General features: G+C 51.4%; 1 protein-coding gene across 1 annotated transcript; it reads right to left on the bottom strand.

Annotated features, from left to right (window-relative positions):
- Positions 1 to 1,398: 1,398 nt before the first annotated feature.
- On the bottom strand, positions 1,399 to 3,087 carry LOC147729563 (histone H2B.3-like). The gene is made up of 2 exons (XM_086958453.1): positions 2,950 to 3,087; positions 1,399 to 1,691 (listed from the first exon to the last, which is right to left on the bottom strand). The coding sequence occupies exons 1-2, from the start codon at positions 3,067 to 3,069 to the stop codon at positions 1,461 to 1,463; spliced, it is 351 nt and encodes a 116-aa protein (XP_086814579.1). The 5' UTR covers positions 3,070 to 3,087; the 3' UTR covers positions 1,399 to 1,460.
- Between the last annotated feature and the right edge of the window lie 16,334 nt (positions 3,088 to 19,421).

Here is a 19,421-nt window from a genome sequence, read left to right on the forward strand (position 1 = left end):
CAACAATGGACCATCATTGGTGCTAGGCCCCAGTATACGCCAACAATGAACCATCATTGGTGCTAGGTCCCAGTATACGCCAACAATGAACCATCATTGGTGCTAGGTCCCAGTATACGCCAACAATGGACCATCATTGGTGCCATTAAAGACTTTAAATGTTAGTATCTTGTTCCAGTTATTGAACTCCTTTTGTTTATTCAATTTCTCCATCAGTTTGCAATTTGTACTACATTTTCAATTTTATTAGTACTGCATAGTTACTAAACCATACATTAAGCCAGTCTGCTCTGTGGCATAGCTTCCAAGAGGTGGTTACTTTAGTAACCAAATGGTCACCCTCACATAAATCATAAATTCCTTGAGATTACTAGTCACCAAGCACAAATGGTTTTGAATTTCTATGTTGCTTATACACCATGAACTGTGTAGTAAAGTCCTTAGCACTGAAAATAGATGTATGCATCTCCAGGGTGCAACCAAGGCAATTTCTCCACAGTTAAGCAAATAAAGCAAGCGCTTGGCTTCATTGCAAAGCTTTATATCTACTGATTTAGAGCACTTAACGTCTACTCTAATCCAAAACTTTTTTTATAGTGCAGAAATTTGCCAGCTTCGCCCTACTACACAGGGCAGAGGAGAAAATATTGGCAATTACATCCTTGTCTCAGGGTTACTGTAGAACCTACTTGTTTAGTCCGATAAAAACCTTAGTTTCTGTAATCAGTTACCTTTTGTTAAGTAAGAGTTGCTGTACATGCCACTTAAAATAAAAACCATGACTAGGCCGTGGCTCATTTGGGTGAGCCGTGTCAACGCTAGCCACAGAGGTGTGCACATCCAGAAAGGAAGAACTACCAGTGGTTAAAGGTGCTTCCATAGACCACTTGGTCCTCCACTGCAGTGGTGTAGGTGACTAATATCACCCACTCCACCCTCAAGGGTGGAACATGCAGCACTATCTGAAACAGCTGAAGCCAATGCCTTGACTGGCCACCACACCAGATCCTGGTACTCTACTTCTGTAGTCAAAACTGAAAACCATCCATTTAAGGACACCTCGAATGATGTGGAGCAGGACTTGGCAAGACAGGAGGGGGAGGGAGTGTCCCATATACTAGACATTGGTTAAAGTCAAACCCATGCTTATCTGAAGAGCATGGAACTAATTGGCTCAAGTGCTACTTGCTTTAGAATCTTTGAAACCTAGACTTGAACCCTTGATCTGCAGCCAACCAATCTAAAGGCATGATAGTATAATCATTAGAGCCATATATCATACAGGCCAGATCTGTAGCCTATAGGAATTTAATAAAACAAATTAAGTTTGCCAAGTTGAACCTAAACGCAAGTGGCTACATTCAAGACACCGACTCAATATAGTAGTGATAAAAACAAACCTTTATTTTACAAAAAATAAAACATACTATAATACATATGATACAAAGCAGATTCTAAGTTTAAGACATGAACTTGGCCACGGCTTTGCTGCCCTCAGATAGGGCGTGCTTTGAAAGTTCTCCAGGGAGCACCAGTTTCACAGCGGTCTGGATCTCGCGGCTGGTTATAGTGCTTCGCTTGTTGTAGAGGGCGAGTCTAGCCGCCTCTGAAGCCACTCGCTCGAAGACATCTCCATTGATGGAGTCCATGATCTTCATGGCACCGAGCGAGAGGGCCAGATCAGGGTGGACCTGTCGGGAGACAGAGCGGGTTAGGATCACAGCCAACATGCATGGACAATCAATGTAAGGCATTGCGGAACACAAGGAAAAGCACGTTTATGTTGGATCCAATTAAGACAAAGTACTAAAGACATAACACAAGCCTTGAAGTCACTGTACAACTGGAGCCCTGCCAACACCATGTAAATAATACATGTTTAGACATGTAGTGAAAAGCCATTTTCTCGGTAGTATCACAGCCACAAAAACTCATCTTTAGCCAACAAATCTAAAGCAAGTCTACTGATGACGCTGTCTTGATGAGGGTTCATTGCAAGCAAAGTGATGGCATGAACCCAGTCCAGCCCTCCTGGACCAGGAGGAGACTAGGAATAGTATAGTAGAGCCTGCATGCATCAAGCAGGCTGCAGCCACATTCAGATCGCATTAATGTGCGAGAGGCGCCGCATTTTACCAATGTAAACACAGCTTAGTTTGTTATGAAGCAAAGATGTGCACATCTCAGGACAAGCCCACATACATTAATAACCAGAATGTTCCCTCCGGTCTACTCCAGGTGATGATCCCAGCAGTAATCTGCTCAAACCAGTTCACCGTTTACAGTGGGTCTAGAGCTGCAGAAAGGCTCCGCGAGTCACTGCAAGCGTGGACGGTCATGCATGCAGGTAATGCTGCCTGACCAGCTGTGGGACTTGCTCGGCTGCAGCACTGCTCCCAGACACAGGTGCACGAGGGATCCTGGACAGTGTCCAGCAGCCAAAGCCTTCATGAGATACTGTGAGAGAAGTGACCAGCAGAGCCTGCACTACCAAAGAGTGCTGCGTAGAGCATCCAACGATGAAGCTCTCGATGGCTTCGACTGTCCCTATCCTGATCGATGCAATAGGCAGTTACAAGATGCACATGGGGAATAAGCTCGGATGCTGTACAAATAACTCATGGGCGATTACTAGAGTACACCACTCTTGAGCAGCCATCGACAAATGTGTTCATTTTGTCCCAAGCAAAAACAAAAAAATACATTTTAGGTTCAGTAGCATTGGGTGTTTGATGTACTAAGGAGGCAGACCTAGTGAAGTCACCAGATGCATCCCCAACATTGATCATGTCATTTTCCCCAAATCCTTGTTTGCGCCAACCATCCACCTGGAAAAGCTTAATGGTCAAGTCACACTATTATGGCTTGAACCAAGGGGGCTGCTTCTGTTGACACCCGCTACAAGGCTTCGTATTAGATAGTGTCCTCTCTCCGCTGTAGTAAACTCACCTGCTTGAGCACCTTGTAGATGAAGCTGGAGTAGCTCTCCTTCCTCTTGCCTTTACCCTTGCGCTGTCCCACAGACTTGGACACCTTCTTGCTACTCTTATTGGCCACTGTGGTCTTCATAGCGCAACAGAAACTGAACATAGAGACAAGAAAAAGGTTAAAACCAGATACGGGACTCTACACCATCAGAGTGCAAATGTTTACTCAGCAGTGACTGGTCCTGCCAACAGGAGGCAGCTCTCGAGACGCAGGCCCCACAGCAGCTCTGGGACATGCGGGACCAGGCAGGCTGAGTTTGGGTGGAGACCCAGCAGAGGATAGACTCAGACAAGAGGGTGCTCCATCAAACACGTCCATGGAAAGGACATCTCATGCAGAAACCACCACAGGGTGCTCCTACCTCGCTGCCAAGACATGGAACAGCCTCCCTACCCACATACGGCAGACCCAACACCTACTCACCTTCAGAAGACTCCTCAAGACCTGGCTCTTCGAGCGGTAGCAGCACCCCTCCCCACAGTGCCTTGGGAAGGGACCCTCACAGGTAAGTAGCACACTACAAGTACTCTGATTGATTAAACTCCAAGAGCGCGCTTTAACCACCCCAGGAGTACCAAACCAGGCGTCTTCACTTCCAGCAGAGCTGGTCTGGTCATTGCCTCGCTTTTGTTTTCCTGGCTGGCGGGTGTCGGCTGTTTCCAGAGCAGCGGGTGCTGCCCTGACCAGGCCATGCCCTCAGGACAATTCTAGTCACGCCTCCTGCATTGGGAGGCGGCTCTGGGCTTTTGCCAGATTGATTTGGTTTCCATTCTGGCTACCAGTTTTGGCTGGCACCACAAAACACACCTGGGTACATGGAGCTTGAATGCAGATCACACACGTCCCAAGTACTCATTGTATTGTGGAGAAGGTGGGCCCTGGGCTGCTTAGGTACCATCTGTCAATCAGCACAAGCAGAGTTGTTGCAGAGAACTATTGCAGTCGTAGCAACAAAAACAAAAAAAACAAACAACTTTTGGGCTACCTACCCTCCCATTGGTTACCATGGTTGAAGAGTCGATCATTTGCCTGCTTCTTATTGGGTGGCTTGCGCCCTGTGGCATTTGTCCCTCCCATGGAGTATGGCCTCTCCGATGAAGAGGATAGTGGGCTTTCTTCTCCCTCCCCTTCCCCATGTCTTCGCATGCAGTCATGAGATGCTGTTTTCCTGGTCTTGTGTGCAGTTTCTACGCCACATTCCTTGCGGCTTCCCAACCAGCCTAGGTAGATAAGATAGCAATAGGGAAATATTTATGGAGATTGTTGTAAAGGAGGTGGGGCGGGGGGTTAAAGGGGTGCGGGGATGAGTACGGTTTTACAATTCGTCTCCGTGTTTCAAATGCTGCAGAAAAGCACAGACGTACAGAGGCTTCTAGTTGGGGTTGCCCTCTTAAAATAAAATGCTGGTAATCAATCAATCATAGCATTTATATAGCGCACTACTCACCCAGAGGGTCTCAAGGCGCTGGGGGGTCCGCTACTGCTCGAACAGCCAGGTCTTGAGTTGCTTCCTGAAGGCGAAGTGGTCCTGGGTCTGGCGGAGGTGGGTGGGGAGGGAGTTTCATGTCTTGGCGGCGAGGTAGGAGAATGATTGTCCCCCTGTGGTGGCTCTTCGGATGCGGGGGATGGCGGCGAGGGCGTGGCTGGTCGATCGAAGCTGGCGTTTGGGAGCGTAGAAGTTGAGGCGGCTGTTGAGGTATCCTGGGCCTTGGTTGTGTAGGGCTTTGTGTGCGTGGGTGAGGAGACGGAAGGTGATTCTCTTGTTGACCGGGAGCCAGTGCAGGTCTCAAGTGTCCGGAGATGTGGCTGCGACGGGGGATGTCCAGGATGAGTCGTGCTGAGGCGTTCTGGATCTGCTGGAGTCTCTTCTGGAGTTTGGCGGTGGTTCCAGCGTAGAGGGAGTTGCCGTAGTCCAGACGGCTGGTGACGAGGGCCTGGGTGGCCGTCTTCCTGGTCTCAGTGGGGATCCACCGGAAGATCTTGCGTAGCATGCGCAGGATGTTGAAGCACGACGAGGAGACAGCGTTGACTTGTCTGGTCATGGAGAGGGAGGAGTCCAGGATGAAGCCCAGGTTGCGTGCGTGGTCGGTTGGTTTGGGTGCGCTGCCTAGGGCGGGGGGCCACCAGGAGTCGTCCCAAGCGGCGGGTGAGGATCCCAGGATGAGGACTTCCGTCTTGTCAGAGTTCAGTTTCAGGCGGCTGTTCTTCATCCATTCGGCTACCTCTTTCATCCCTTCGTGAAGGTTGGCTCTGGCGGTGGAGGGGTCGTTGGTGAGGGAGAGGATCAGCTGGGTGTCGTCGGCGTAGGAGATGATGTTGAGGTTGTGCTGGCGTGCGATGTCTGCGAGGGGGCTCATGTAGACATTGAAGAGGGCAGGACTGAGCGAGGAGCCTTGAGGAACGCTGCAGATGACTTCGGTGGCTTCAGATCTGAACGGAGGGAGGCGGACTCTGTGTCCTTCCGGCGAGGAAGGAGATGATCCACTCCAGTGCCTTTTCTTGGACTCCGATGTTGCTGAGGCGTTGTACTAGGGTACGTGGCAGACAGTGTTGAAGGCCGCGGAAAGGTCGAGGAGGATGAGGGCCGCTGCTTCTCCGTTGTCGAGCAGCGCTCTGATGTCATCGGTGGCTGCGATCAGGGCGGTCTTGGTGCTGTGGTTGGCCCGGAAACCAGACTGCGAGGGGTCGAGGGATCCGTTTGTCTCGAGGAAGGCGGCCAGCTGCTTGTTGACGGTCTTCTTGATGACTTTAGCGGGAAACAGGAGCAGCGAGATGGGGCGGTAGTTCTTGAGGTCGGTGGGGTCGGCCGATGGCTTCTTGAGTAGGGCGCCGAGTTCGGCGTGCTTCCAGCTCTCCGGGAAGGTAGCGGTGTCGAAGGAGGTGTTGATGATGTTCCGCAGATGGGGTGAGATGACAGCGTCGGCCTTGTTGAAAACGTGGTGAGGGCAGGGATCGGTCGGAGATCCGGAGTGGATGGAGTTCATCGTGCGGACGGTGTGTTCGGTGCTGATCGGGGTCCAGGCGCGGAGGGTGGTGGTGGTTCGGTCGTGGCGTTCGACGGTTGAGTGCTGAAGCTGTTGTGTATGTCCGCGATCTTGTTGTGGAAGTAGGAGGCGAGGGAGTTGCAGAGGTCTTGCGAAGGGGTGATGTCGTTTCCGGCGTTGGCGTTGGAGAGCTCTTTGACGATGCTGAAGAGTTCCTTGCTGTTGTGTGCGTTGTTGTCCAGTCGTTCCCGTACCAGCCCATTTAAATCACTGTCAAAGGTTAGGAACCTCCTCTCTAATCTACTGCAGATAAACAATGCAGAGTGGTCATGCATCGGCAAGCTTTTTCCCCCTGAAACTGAAACTCTGTAAAGCTTGTCAGTTTGCGGAGTGAAACTATCTGGAAATATAAGTCATGTAATGTATAAAAAGGATAAGGATTTCAACGAGCCGCTTTGAAGACCCTTAAGATCTACTCTTCCTTCAGGAGCAGAAAAGGATTCTTAAAAAACAAAAAAACACAAACCTTAAGAAAGCCGGGAGGGTGAGATAAGAAAGGCACGAGCGGAATCTAGACTGGGCAGCCCTGGTATCGGACAGCACCGGAGGGTGGGCACTCAAGCAAGTTTGAGCTCCCGCACTTAGACCAAACACTGGAATTACTACAAAGGCCGCCCTTGCGGCACTGCAGGAGCGGGGCTCAGATACCCTCGCACCCTCCTGGGAGGCACACTGCCACAGACCACGAGGTCTTGCCTGACAGTCGGTAAGCGACTCACCCACATTGTGCCTTTGTTCACAACATACATCGCGGGTGTTACCATTGGCGCTGCAGGCCTGTCTGCGGTGGCATTTTGCGCAACACGTCTACTAGAAAGGAAAGGGGGGTTACGCATTAGCTTGCTACTTTCAGGCCTTGTGTTTCCGAGCAACTGGGCTACTATATTAAAGCAACCTTTTCCTAGTTTTAATCTACTCGTTTACAATGTTTAAAATAGGCAGTCAATTACATTTTACGCAGAATAAAAAACACACGTTGAACATCTCCCATGGTTGAAGTTTGTCTGAGCCTGTTCTGGGTTTCTAACATCAGGCACCTTGGGAGCAGACTAATTAGGGCACTACAAGTACCAGAATACTTTGTGTTCCGAAAAAAAATATGCCTGCATATAGGCCTCACTCTCCCGATAGGGGGTTGGTCGATCGCTAGGACGTGCCAAGATCAAACTGGCTCGGCAGACTCCGTACTGGAGTCGAGGGGGGTGCGTTAACAGGGAACCTGGCACAAAACAAACGAAATCACTTTTTTTTTTTTACTAACCATTCTCGCCAAAACCAGCCCTCAAATACGAGGATTATAAAACAGATGAGGCGTAATACACGGATATCGGTTAAAAATTTCGTTTTCGTGCCCCCGGGTAACTCGCAAGGTAGAGATGCGCGTGGCGCACCGCAGGCCGCCTCTGGCCACACCCCACGCTTAGAGCTACGTGAATGGTTTGTCACGGGTGACTATTTCCGACAATGTAGTACATACACCTCAGACTGAAAGCCACTGCGATTGCTGCACTCTATGAGAAACGAGTTACACTTAGCAGCAAGCACCAAATCTACAGAACTATCGGAGCAGTTCGAGTGCTGCCGCCCCCTTCCACAGAGGTGAGGCCCACCAGCAACTACCTCTTCAAATTAAGCAGCAGGCAGGCCCCACTCGCAACCACCACCTCAAATTAAGCAGCAGGCCCCACTCGCAACCTCCACCTCAAATTAAGCAGCAGGCCCCACTCGCAACCTCCACCTCAAATTAAGCAGCAACCTCCACCTCAAATTAAGCAGCAGGTCCCACTCGCAACCTCCACCTCAAATTAAGCAGCAGGCCCCACTCGCAACCACCACCTCAAATTAAGCCGTATCTAAACCAGAGCTTTCCCTGCAATAGAGACAAAAAATCCGTCCTGTATCAACTCACATCCTTGCAAAATAAGGCTTGACGAGAGGAAAAGAACTGAACGATGAAAATCACAAACGGGTCCCGCGTGTGTGCACGACAGACAACAGGCAAACGTGTTTGCAAAAAAAAGGCATACTTTACCAGCCAGATGACTCAATCCAACCTCAACAAATAAAAGCGCAAATTGCGGATACAACCATGTCCCATCAAAGGGGCGTTATATAGGCCGAGCTCGACCGACTGCAGCTGAGACAAATTAACCTCTTCCCTCCACCCAGTGAGAGCCTCCCAAGACCCGCCCCCTCCCGCCACCCAGTGAGAGACTCTCTCAGACCCGCCCCCTCACCTGGTCCCTCCTCACAGCCTTGGTTAGGAGCCCGAACCAGTGGACGCTCCCGTTCCCTCGCTCGCATCCCACCCTTGAAGCAGAGCCCTCACGTGCCACGCCCCCTGCTCCCACTTCTTCTCGTGCCCAGCAGGCCCAGGCATCCCTTTCGGAGCAGCATATAGAAGACAAGACCGGCCTGTATAAAACACGCACCATCAACATCGCTGACTGGGCCATCTGTCCCAGACCAGGGGTGTTTGTCTTTTCCAATCTGACGGTCTGCGCATTGCATGCTGGTACTTGTGGTCCTACATTGATGATGACAGAAAACCGGACAGGGCAGCTCTTCCTTACACACTGCAGGCAGTCTAGCAGGACTGCCAGTCGTTGACCCCGCTGATTCGGATGATACAGCCAGTGCATTGTGGTACATATAGTCCAATTCTGGTAATGAGTGAAACAGTCCTCAGCATATCACCAAGAGATTGACCAACTGACTGATGGCATTTTATACAGAATTGAGAGCTGATAACGGTTAAACACAAGTTTTCTCCTGAAGGTCAGCAGGTCTTGGGTCTGTCGTAGGCTCAGTGGGAGGGTGTTCCATGTCTTGGCGGCGAGGTGGGAGAAGGATCTCCCGCCGGTGGTTGTTCTTCGGATGCACGGGACGGTGGCGAGTGAGAGGTCGGTGGAGCGTAGCTGGCGGTTGGGGGTGTATCAATCAATCAATCAATCAGAGTACTTGTAAAGCGCGCTACTTACCCGTGAGGGTCTCAAGGTGCTGTGGGGAGGGGGGGTGCTGCTACTGCTCTAAGAGCCAGGTCTTGAGGAGTCTTCTCTAGGCGAGTAGGTCTTGGGTCTGTCGTAGGCTCAGTGGGAGGGTGTTCCAGGTCTTGGCGGCGAGGTAGGAGAAGGATCTGCCGCCGGAGGCCGTTCGTTGGATGCGGGGACAGCAGCAAGGGCGAGGCTGGCGGATCGGACCTGGCGGGTGGGGGTGTAGAAGCTGAGTCTGCTGTTCAGGTAGGCTGGCAGTGCTTTGTGTGAGTGGGTGAGGAGCTTGAAGGTGATCCTCTTGTCGACGGGAGCCAGTGTAGGTTTCTCAGGTGGGGGTGATGTGGCCTTGTCGTGGTACATCGAGGATCAGTCATGCCGAGGCGTTTTGAATGCATTGTAGTTGATTGATGAGTTTGGTCGGGGCTCCAACATAGAGGGCTTTTCCGTAGTCAAGTCTGCTGCTGACGAGGGCCTGGGTGACTGTCTTTCTTGTATCTGTCGGGATCCATCTGTAGATCTTGTGGAGGATGTTGAAGCAGGAGGAGGAGACGGCGTTGACTTGCTTGGTCATTGAGAGTGTTGAGTCGACGATGATTCCCAGGTTGCATGCGTGGTCGGTGGGGGTCGGGGCTGCCCCTAGTGCCGTTGGCCACCAAGAGTCGTCCCAGGCTGACGGGTTGGAGCCGAGGAAGAGGACCTCCGTCTCGTTCCAGAGGACCTCCGTCTTGTTCCAGTTCAGCTTCAGACGGCTGATCTTCATCCAGTCGGCAATGGCCTTCATTCCTTTATGGAGGTTGGCTTTGGAAGTGATGGGGTCCTTGGTGAGGGGAGGATCAGTTGAGTGTCGTCGGCGTAGGAGATTATGTTGAGGTCATGCTGTCTGGCGACGTGTGCGAGCGGGGCCATGTAAATGTTGAACAGTGTCGGGCTGAGGGAGGATCCTTGGGGTACGCCGCAGATGATCTTTGAGACTTCGGAACAGAGCTGGGGAGGCAGACGCTCTGGGTTCTGCCGGAGAGGAAGGAGGTGGTCCATTCCAGAGCCTTGTCTTGGATCCCTGCGGAGTGGAGGAGTGCGCGGTGGCAGACGGCGTTGAAGGCAGCGGAGAGGTCTAGGAGGATGAGTGCTGCAGTCTCCCCGTTGTCTAGCAGGGTCCTGATGTCTTCGGTGGCGGCGATGAGGGCGGTCTCGGTGCTGTGGTTGCTGCGGAACCCTGACTGGGAAGGGTCCAGGATTCTGTTCTCTTCGAGGTATCGGGTTAGCTGTCTGTTAACGATTTTCTCAATGACCTTGGTCGGGAAGGGGAGCAGAGAGATGGGTCGGAAGTTCTTGAGGTCTCTTAGGTCTGCCTTGGGTTTGTTGAGTAGGGCATTGATCTCGGCGTGTTTCCAGCTCTCTGGGAAAGTCTTGGTCTCAAGGGAGCGATTGATGACGTTGCGTAGGTGGGGTGCGATGGAGCTGCTTGCTTTGTTGAAGACGTGGTGCGGGAATGGGTCTGACGGAGAGCCGGAGTGGATTGTGCTCATGGTCTTGATGGTGTCATCGACGCTCATGCTGGTTCAGGCTAGCAAGGGAACGTGGTCGATGGTGTGCGGAGGGAATGTTGTGTTTCTGTCTGTTGGGGCTGTCTGGGTGTTGAAGCAGCCGTGGATGTCTGCTATCTTACGATGGCAGAAGGTGGCAAGGGAGTCGCACAGCACTTGCGACGGCGGGATGTCGTTGGTGTTGGAGCTGGGGTTGGAGAGTTCCTTCATGATGTTGAAGAGCTCCTTGCTGTCATGTGTGTTGTTGTCGAGGCGGGCTTTGAAGGAGGTCTTCTTGGCAGCCCTGATGAGGTGGTGGTGGTTGCGAACGGCGTCCTTGTGTGCTGCTTGGCTGTCCGGAGTTTGTTCACTGTGCCATTTCTTCTCTAGTTTCCGGCAGGCTTGCTTGGAATCTAGGAGTTCTGGGGTGAACCAGCTGGCCCTCTTGCTGGTGTCTCTGGGGTGTGTTTCTTCAGCGGGACGAGGGTGTTGGCGCAGTCATCGATCCAGCGTCTGAGGTTGTGGGCAGCGACGTCGGTGTTGGAGGGTTCGGTGGGTGGGCTGAGAGCAAGGTTTGCATGTAGTTGGTCTTCAGTGATTTTACTCCAGCAGTGGCAGGGGGATCTGTTGGGTGCGGTGGTGTGTGGTGGGTTTCTGGAAGGCGAAGTGGATGCAGCGGTGGTCGGTCCAGAGGAGTTTGGTGGTGTGGCTGACGGAGACATGCAGGCTTGAGGAGAAGACGAGGTCGAGCGTGTGGCCGGCGGAGTGGGTGGGCATTGTGAAGAGTTGTCTCAGTCCGAGGTTGGCCAGGTTATCGATCAGGGTTGTGGAGTTGTTGTTGTTGTTCTCAAGGTGAAAGTTCAGATCTCCAAAGAGGATGTAGTCGGTAGTGGTCAGGTCATGAGTGTTGATGAAGTCGGCTGTGGAGTCGCTGAACTGGGGGCGGAGTCCGAGAGGTCGGTAGACAAGGGTGCCTCTGAGGGTGGAGTTGGGGTCTGTGTGGATCTGGAAATGCATGTGTTCGACGGTGCTGAGCGCGTCGTCGGTGCTAGTCGAAACCCTGATGCTGTTCTTGTGGACGATGGCGATTCCTCCTCCGACTCCGTTGGTGCGGTCTCTGTGGGTGATCTTGTAAGCCATCAGGGATGGCTATGGCGATGTTGGGTGCGGAGGATTTGTTCAACAAGGTCTCTGTCAGGAAGGCGACGTCTGGGGAGGTTGTGTTGAGCAGGTCCCAGATGTAGGAAGGTGGCTACCTGACTATGGTTACCCCAGATTTTTTGCCTTGTGTTTAGCTGGTTTTCGACCTAGTTGGCCTGGTTCCCTGCTAATCAGGGCCCCAGGCTATCTGCTCTCTCTGTAAAATGGATTCCATGTACCCTAGGTGCATAACTAGATTGGCTTGGGTCACCTTATCAGCCCCTGTACAGAGCACTATGGGTGCCCAGGGCATAGGTGCATCCAAAGCCTACCAGGGGGTGCAGCATATCGTTTGCCACCCCTGGCTGGCTACCTAAAAATGACACAACTGGCTGATCACTCAGCTGGGGCAGGGTGGTGTAATCACCCCTTGCTTAGATATAGGATACCTATATCTAAACCTATCTGGACACATATATATCTATCAGTCACTCCTATGGCAGGCCTTAACAATCCTGGAGGCAGAGTGCTTGGTTTTATGTGAGATGGTGCTCTAGCATGAGCTGAGCCTGTCTGCAGCTGTCGGGACCAATTCCCTAAGCTGTTCCGGGATAATGCCATACCATATACTATTAAGTGCATTATAATCCTCGCTGGTTTTTATGTTAACTTTGGTTTGGCTTTATCAAAACATGTCGTGTAAGGTGTCATACGATTTGGAATACTACCCCCTCGCCAGTCCTGGCGACGGGGGTAGCATTCCACCCCTCTAGCGGGAGACGACATGTTACTTTGCTAAAACGCGGTTGATTTTAAAAGAGCCTCAGATCCACAAAATGGATGCTTCTGCCAAAGACACAAGTCTGACCTCCTGCTGCCGACCGAAACTCAGCACAGGAGGCCTGGACAAAGGCTTTCCTGTCACAGGGAGGTGTCACACCACCCCAGACAAGAGATAGTGGATTGTAGCAGGGAGGTTTGAAAGAAACCAGACACTGCCTGGGGAGCACAAGGCTGCCCCTTGCATAATCCGGCCAAACCGGTTCTGGGGCACACCAGCCCCTGTCCCAGCACGGCCTGGATCAAAGGAAAGGGGTGTATCCACCCCCTTCCTGTGTCCCACCCATAGGAGGGGACCTAGCAGGTAATCCAGCCCCCTAGATTGGTATAAGAATGGGAGCAGTGCCAACGCACTCAGATTATCCTGATGAAACATTTGAGACAAAACTCTGGACCCTTCGACATCCTACTCAACGTAGAAGACTGAAGAATCTCCCTTGTGGTCAAGGAGTGACCACCCTGTGCAAACAGGCACCATCCAGCACCTTGACGTCTGCTTTGTTGCAGTTCCCGCCAGAACTCGAGCGACAGAGATCGACGAGATCAAGCTTGCCTGCCTTCTTACAGCCCGATCCACAGTCCCTGCAGAGCTGAGACCCGTGGAGGCGACCGAAAGCGTGGGGCACGCCATCTTGAAAAGATCACGAGACGCTGACCGTGCAACCTATGAGTGACCCTCGAAGCTGTACACCGGGGTTTGAGAAGCCCCAACCCTGAGCCACTCTTGCACCGAAGCTCACCCCTCTACACTCAACGAGTGCTGCGTGGGGCCCTTCTGCTTTCTTTGGCTCAACGCGTTGGCCCAGTCACTTGTCAGCTGGCTTGTGGCCCCTGTGCCGACGAAAACCTAAAACCGACTTGCGATTCTGGTTGCTCCAGACTTGCACCAGCTCCTCTGAAAAGGAGCACCCGCTCTGACCCTCCTGGTCCGAGTGAGAAGCAATCTTCCGGTCCTGCGTGGATTGCTCTTACCAATCGTGTTTGCTCTAATCTTGAAGCCGACTGCGCAGACGGTGAGAGCCTGCGTGGGACAGATCGTGACCCGCTCCTGGATGTCGCAGATGCCCCAGAGCCCACGTGACAGCGGAGAGAAGCTCCTCGACAACCACCTGATTGCGCCCGACATTGCCTGGTTCCGTTCTGGTTCCACCCTGGTCACTGCTGAGTGACCCAGACTCTGTCCCCTCTGCTTTCAGGTACTCTACAACTATGATCCACCCTTGGATCACACCGGACACTTCTCCTTCACATCGCCTGCAGCATCTTCAGCTTCAAGCACCAAGAACCTGCGTGACAAAACCCGACGCCACTTAGACCCTATGCACCCGCTTCCTGTGGGTGAGGTAACATTGCAAAGCCGGTGTTCCCACACTGGTACACACCTCTAGGGTCTGTGTCTAAAGTTTGGTCCTTCTAGGTTCAGCGGAAGTATCCTTAAATTCTATTTGTGTAACTTTTACGCACCATTGACATTGCATTGGTGCAAGCCGCGCTTTAAGCGCTGCACCCGAATCCCGCGGGCTTTTCCTGACTTCAGCATTGCTAGTCCCGACTGCTCCCAGCGATTCCCTAGGCCCTAGGCCTAACCACTGTTCGATTGGTATCTCTTATACCACTTTTTTAATATATGGTTTGAGTGGCCACCCGCCCTCATCCATAATTGTGCAACTTTGTATGTTATACTGTGCTTTTCATTTAACGCTTGTGCCCCTTTGCTCATAAAGAGTACTGTGGATTATTTTAGTAATAAACACATATATTTTTATAATATATACTTGTGTGGTGACCTTTCATTTGATATTACAGGACTGTGATTGGTAAAACAGCACGCTTAACACGACCTCTTGAGTTAAGCCTTTAAGGCTGCTTAGTCTATGCTACCCTTAAGATAGCTTGTCTAATAAGGTTGACTTACAACCAGACACCATAAGGGATTGTTTGGACTGATACAAGGTGGTTCCAGAATTGGAAACATATATCAGGCCAACTTCTCACACCAGAGCTCCATGGCGTGTTTGTGTGTGGAGCAGGTGTTCAGTAGTATCTATCGGAGGTGGTTGAGGTCTTTCTTGGTGGGTGGTTCGTCGGCTCTGTGGCTGGTGTAGCTGCAGTTCCGGCAGGTGAAGGGATCGTGTGTGCATTTCGGGGCGGCCTTGAAGCAGTTGTGGGTCTGTCCGGGGTTGAGAACGTGCAGAGTGCTGACGTCGTAATGGCCATTAATACAATGGGGCAACCCAAATGGTCCTGGACGTGGGTATCATACAATATTAAAAAACAAGGGTCCGTGACCTATTTCTTTTAAATCAAACAATTAGTCAGTGCTTAGTCATCAATTAAACATCTGTTGAGCATGTCCTATAGATTTGCTCCACCCAATAAATGCACCAATTTCAAAAAGGAGAAAGCAACAGCATCAAATGTACACCCAAGAACAATTTATTTATTAATTGCCTCTAGATGAACTTGGATTAACTAACGGTTAATAAGAGTCATACTGGTTTCCCCAAAGGGAGCGTGCAAATAGAAAGGAGTGAATTAGATGGTGTATGGTGATCCAGGAAGGAAAGGACTCAAGAAATAGTGACATAAAAATATTCATAAACAATTTATATAGAACAGTACGGATCCGCAATTATCCGTTCTGTTAGACATGGCCGTCAATACAAATCGTTTCTCAATTTCCATAAATTATCAAAAAACACATATGTGTATCATCATTGTTTTGCACATCAATGTAGTGCGGGAACATATGGGTCCAGGTTCAGTATCAAAAGCGTCGACGTTTCGACTCGACTTTGGGCCTATCGGTAAATTATGCCTGGGCCATGCGAGTCTTCATCAGGACTATAAAAACACAGGGCAACCAAAGCCTTTTCGATGACCCCTCGAGGAGGAGGTGGTGAATGTATTCTATTCACTCGTTCCAATCAATGGGGTTGCCTTCTTGACTCAATCATGGTGATGCCAATGGGATTTGGTTTGCTGGAGGTCCTCATTCCTCTATAATGGATAAAATTATCCCTGTTTCGCTAGTGGTATTGTTAACGGGGCTCCTCTCATCACAAATGATGGTATTTTAGTTGTTGTAAAACGATGGTCCTGTCAATATCAGGCCACTAGTTCAGCAGCCGCTGCACAGTCAGCTGGGTATCCGGAAATGCGTTTGTGTACGCGAACGCATTTCCGGATACCCAACTGACTGTGCAGTGAATAGAATACATTCACCACCTCCTCCTTGAGGGGTTTTTATAGTCCTGATGAAGACTTGCATGGCCCAGGCATAATTTACCGATAGGCCCAAAGTCGAGTCAAAACGTCGACGCTTTTGATACTGAACCTGGACCCATATGTTCCCGCTCTACATTGATGTGCAAAACAATGATGATACACATGTGTTATTTGATAATTTATGGAAATTGAGAAACAAGTTGTATTGACGACCAGGTCTAACAGGACGGATAATTGCGGCTCCGTACTGTTCTATATAAATTGTTCATGAATATTTTTATGTCACTATTTCTTGAGATTCCTTTCCTTCCTTGATCACCATACACTATCTAATTCACTCCTTTCTATTTTCACGCTCCCTTTGGGGCAACCAGTATGACTCTTATTAACCGTTAGTTAATCCAAGTTCATCTAGAGGCAATGAATAAATAAATTGTTTTTGGGTGTACATTTGATGCTGTTGCTTTCCCCTTTTTGAAATTGGTGCATTTATTGAGTGGAGCAAATCTATATGACTTGCTCAACAGATGTTTAATTGATGACTAAGCACTGACTAATTGTTTGATTTGAAAGAAATAGGTCACGGACCCTTGTTTATTGACATCATAGTGGCGGCAATCATTGTGGCGGGTGCGGGGGCCAGGGGTTCTGGCGCTGGGTGCCGTCCAGGCGCGGGCGGGCGCAGACGGGCTTGCCGTGCGCCAGTGGCGCGACCGCGCATCGGCCAGCATGTTTTGGAGGTGGGAGTGAGGAGCAGCTGGGAGGCGAGAGGCAGCAAATAGGCAGTCAGGGGGGCAGAGCCGCAGGGGACGCAGAGGGGGGGCGGTGAAGGGCGACGAAGGAAACAGAAGGCAAAAGGGCACAACAATTGAGGGGGAAACGAGTGGCACAGAGGGCAAAAAAGTCGCAAAAGGTCACAAGAATACAGGGGAAACGAGTGGCACAGAAGGCAAAAAGGTCACAAGAAGGGCAAAAAGGTCACAAAAAACGGGGGGAAACGAGTGGTACAGAAGGCAGAAAGGTCACAGAAATGCAGGGGCAGCTAAGCAACAGAAGGAAAAAACGGGCAGAGAGACACGGAGGCCGCGAGGGGAGCAGAAGGGAAAACCGGGCAGAGAGACACGGGGGCAGCTAGGGGGAGAACGGGCACAGACGGTGCTGTGCGGAGGGGGAGTGATCTACCTGGAAGGGTCAAGGGTCGCTTTCCACACCGTGCAGCCGCCGGCCTATATGGGGAGGTGGGAGGGAGGAGCAGCTGAGAGGTGGGAGGTGGGGGCAGCGAATGGGCAGTCAGAGGGGCGGGGCCACAGCGGCGAGGGGCGACGAAGGAAACAGAAGTCAAAACAATTGAGGGGGAAACAAGTGGTACAGAGGCTGAAAGGTCCCAGGAAAGGGCAGATAAGGTCACAAGAAACTTGGGGAAACGAGAAGCACAGAGGCAGAAAGGTCCCAAGACAGGGCAGAAAAGGTCACAAAAAACGGAGGGGAAATGAGTGGCATAGAGGCACACAGGTCACAAGAAAGGGCAGAAAAGGTCACAAAAGACAGGGGAAACGAGTGGCACAGAAGGCACAAAGGTCACTAGAAAGGGCAGAAAAGGTCACAAAAAACGGGAAACAAGTGGCACAGAGGCACAAAGGTCACAAAAAACGGGGGGAAATGAGTGGCACAGAGGCACAAAGGTCACAAGAAAGGGCAGAAAGGTCACAAAAAAATGGGGGGAAACAAGTGGCAAAGAAGACAGAAAGGTCACAGAAATGCAGGGGCAGCTAAACAACAGAAGGCAAAAACGAGCAGAGAGACACGGGGGCCGCGAGGTGAGCAGAAGGAAAACCGGGCAGAGAGGCACGGGGGCAGCGAGGGGAGCAGAAGGGAAAACCGGGCAGAGAGACACGGGGCAGCTAGGGAGAGAACGGGCACAGGTGGTGCTGTGCGGAGGGGGAGCGACCTACCTGGAAGGGTCCAGGGTCATTAAGTTCACTAACTTATTAGAAAATGTATTCTTGTCGTTTAATTAACATAAACAATAAAAAAAAATCCTTCCTTCCTAAGCTTAGTCAAGATCGTTAGGGGGAGTGAGTCTGAGCAGGGGCCTACTAGCTATTAGTGGTGCAGTGGCACCGGGGCCCAGAGGAGCAGCATAGACTTAGCCTGAGCACACAGGCACTGCTGAGGTAGTACAAACACGATCCGGCCCTCTGGCGCTGCAACCGCACCAGGGCTGACTTCGGTCACAAGCTGTCCCACGCAAGCTTCTCGCTGTTGGCGGTGTCGGCAACTTGATTGAAGCAAACAGGTCTTGGCTAATGCAAGCCATGCAGGAGTCAAAAAAGGCTTGTTACTCAGACCAGCAAGGTCAGAGCGGGTGCTCCTTTTTACAGGAGCTAGGGCACGTCTGGAGCAACCAGACCCGCAGTGTAGTTTGTCGGTTTCGTCGCCAAGATGGCCGCTGACCACGTGGCTAGTGGCCGGGATGGGGCGTCGATTGGCACAATGCAAAAGGGCCCCACGCAGATCGCGGAGATGCTGGGGGGCTGATCTTCGGTGCAAGGGCTGCACGGTGGTGAGGGTTTTTAGTCCCCAAAGCACAACGTCAAGGGTGCCTTTGATGCTGCGCAGTCAGCTCTTCGGGTGTCTTCCAAGATGTCCGGTCCCACGTCTCTCGATGCCTCCACGGGTCTCTTCTTTGCAGGGACTGTGGATCGGGCTGTGAGAAGTCTGGGAGTCTGGGTCTTGTCAGGCTCTGGGCTCGGGCTCCGGCGGGAGGCGGCAGCAAAGCAGACGTTGATTCGCTGGTTGGTACCTTTGTTCACAGGGTGGCCACTCCTAGGCCACAATGGAGATGCTCTTCAGTCTTCTGTGCAGCAGAATGTCGTAGTCCAGTCGTCTTCTTAGTTTCAAGTTGATTCAGGATGATCCGAGGTGCAATGGCACTGCTACCACTCTTATTTCCAGTCTGAGGGGTGGATCACCTACTAGATCCCTCCTCTGGGTGGGAGCAGTAAGGGGGGCGGTTACACCCCCTTTCCTTTGTCCAGCTCCTCGCCAGGCCTGGGTCTGGAAAGTCCCAGGACTGGTTTGGACTGGCTTATGCACGGGGACACCTTGTGTGCCCCAGGCATGTCTCAATCTATTCAGCCCTGTCCTACCCAATACACAAAACCCTGTCTGGGATGGTGCTAGCACCTCCCAAGGCAGGAAACCCTTTGTCCAAGCCTCCCTCGCTGGAAGGACTCCCAGCAGCAGGAGGTCAGAATTGTGTCTGTGGTGGCAGCATCCATTTTGTGATGCTGAGGCTCTGGTTAACTTTAACCGGGGTTAAGGCTACACACGTCATGTCCCTCTAGAAGGGTGGAATACTATCCCCGTCGACAGAACTGTCGAGGGGATAGTATTCCAAATCGTATGACACCTTACTCGACATGTTTTGATAAAGCCAAACCAAAGTTAGCATATAACCGCAAGGATTATAATGCACTTAAGAGTATATGGTATGGCAATATCCCGGAACAGCTAAGGGAGTGGTTCCCGACAGCTGCAGACATGCTCAGCTCATGCTAGAGCACTACCTCACATATTTCCAAGCACTCTGCCTCCAGGATTGAAGAGGCCTTCCATAGGAGTGGCTGATAGGAACATGTGTCCAGTTTAGGGTTAGATATAGG

The sequence above is a fragment of the Lissotriton vulgaris genome, chromosome 2_1, assembly GCF_964263255.1.
Source record: "Lissotriton vulgaris chromosome 2_1, aLisVul1.2, whole genome shotgun sequence".
NCBI lineage: Eukaryota > Metazoa > Chordata > Amphibia > Caudata > Salamandridae > Lissotriton > Lissotriton vulgaris.

Coding starts and splice junctions, on each gene's coding strand:
- LOC147729563 (XM_086958453.1), bottom strand. CDS start 3,069: ATGAAGACCACAGTGGCCAATAAGAGTAGCAAGAAGGTGTCCAAGTCT. Junction 1,692..2,949: donor TCTACAAGGTGCTCAAGCAG/GTGAGTTTACTA, acceptor GTCTCCCGACAG/GTCCACCCTGATCTGGCCCT.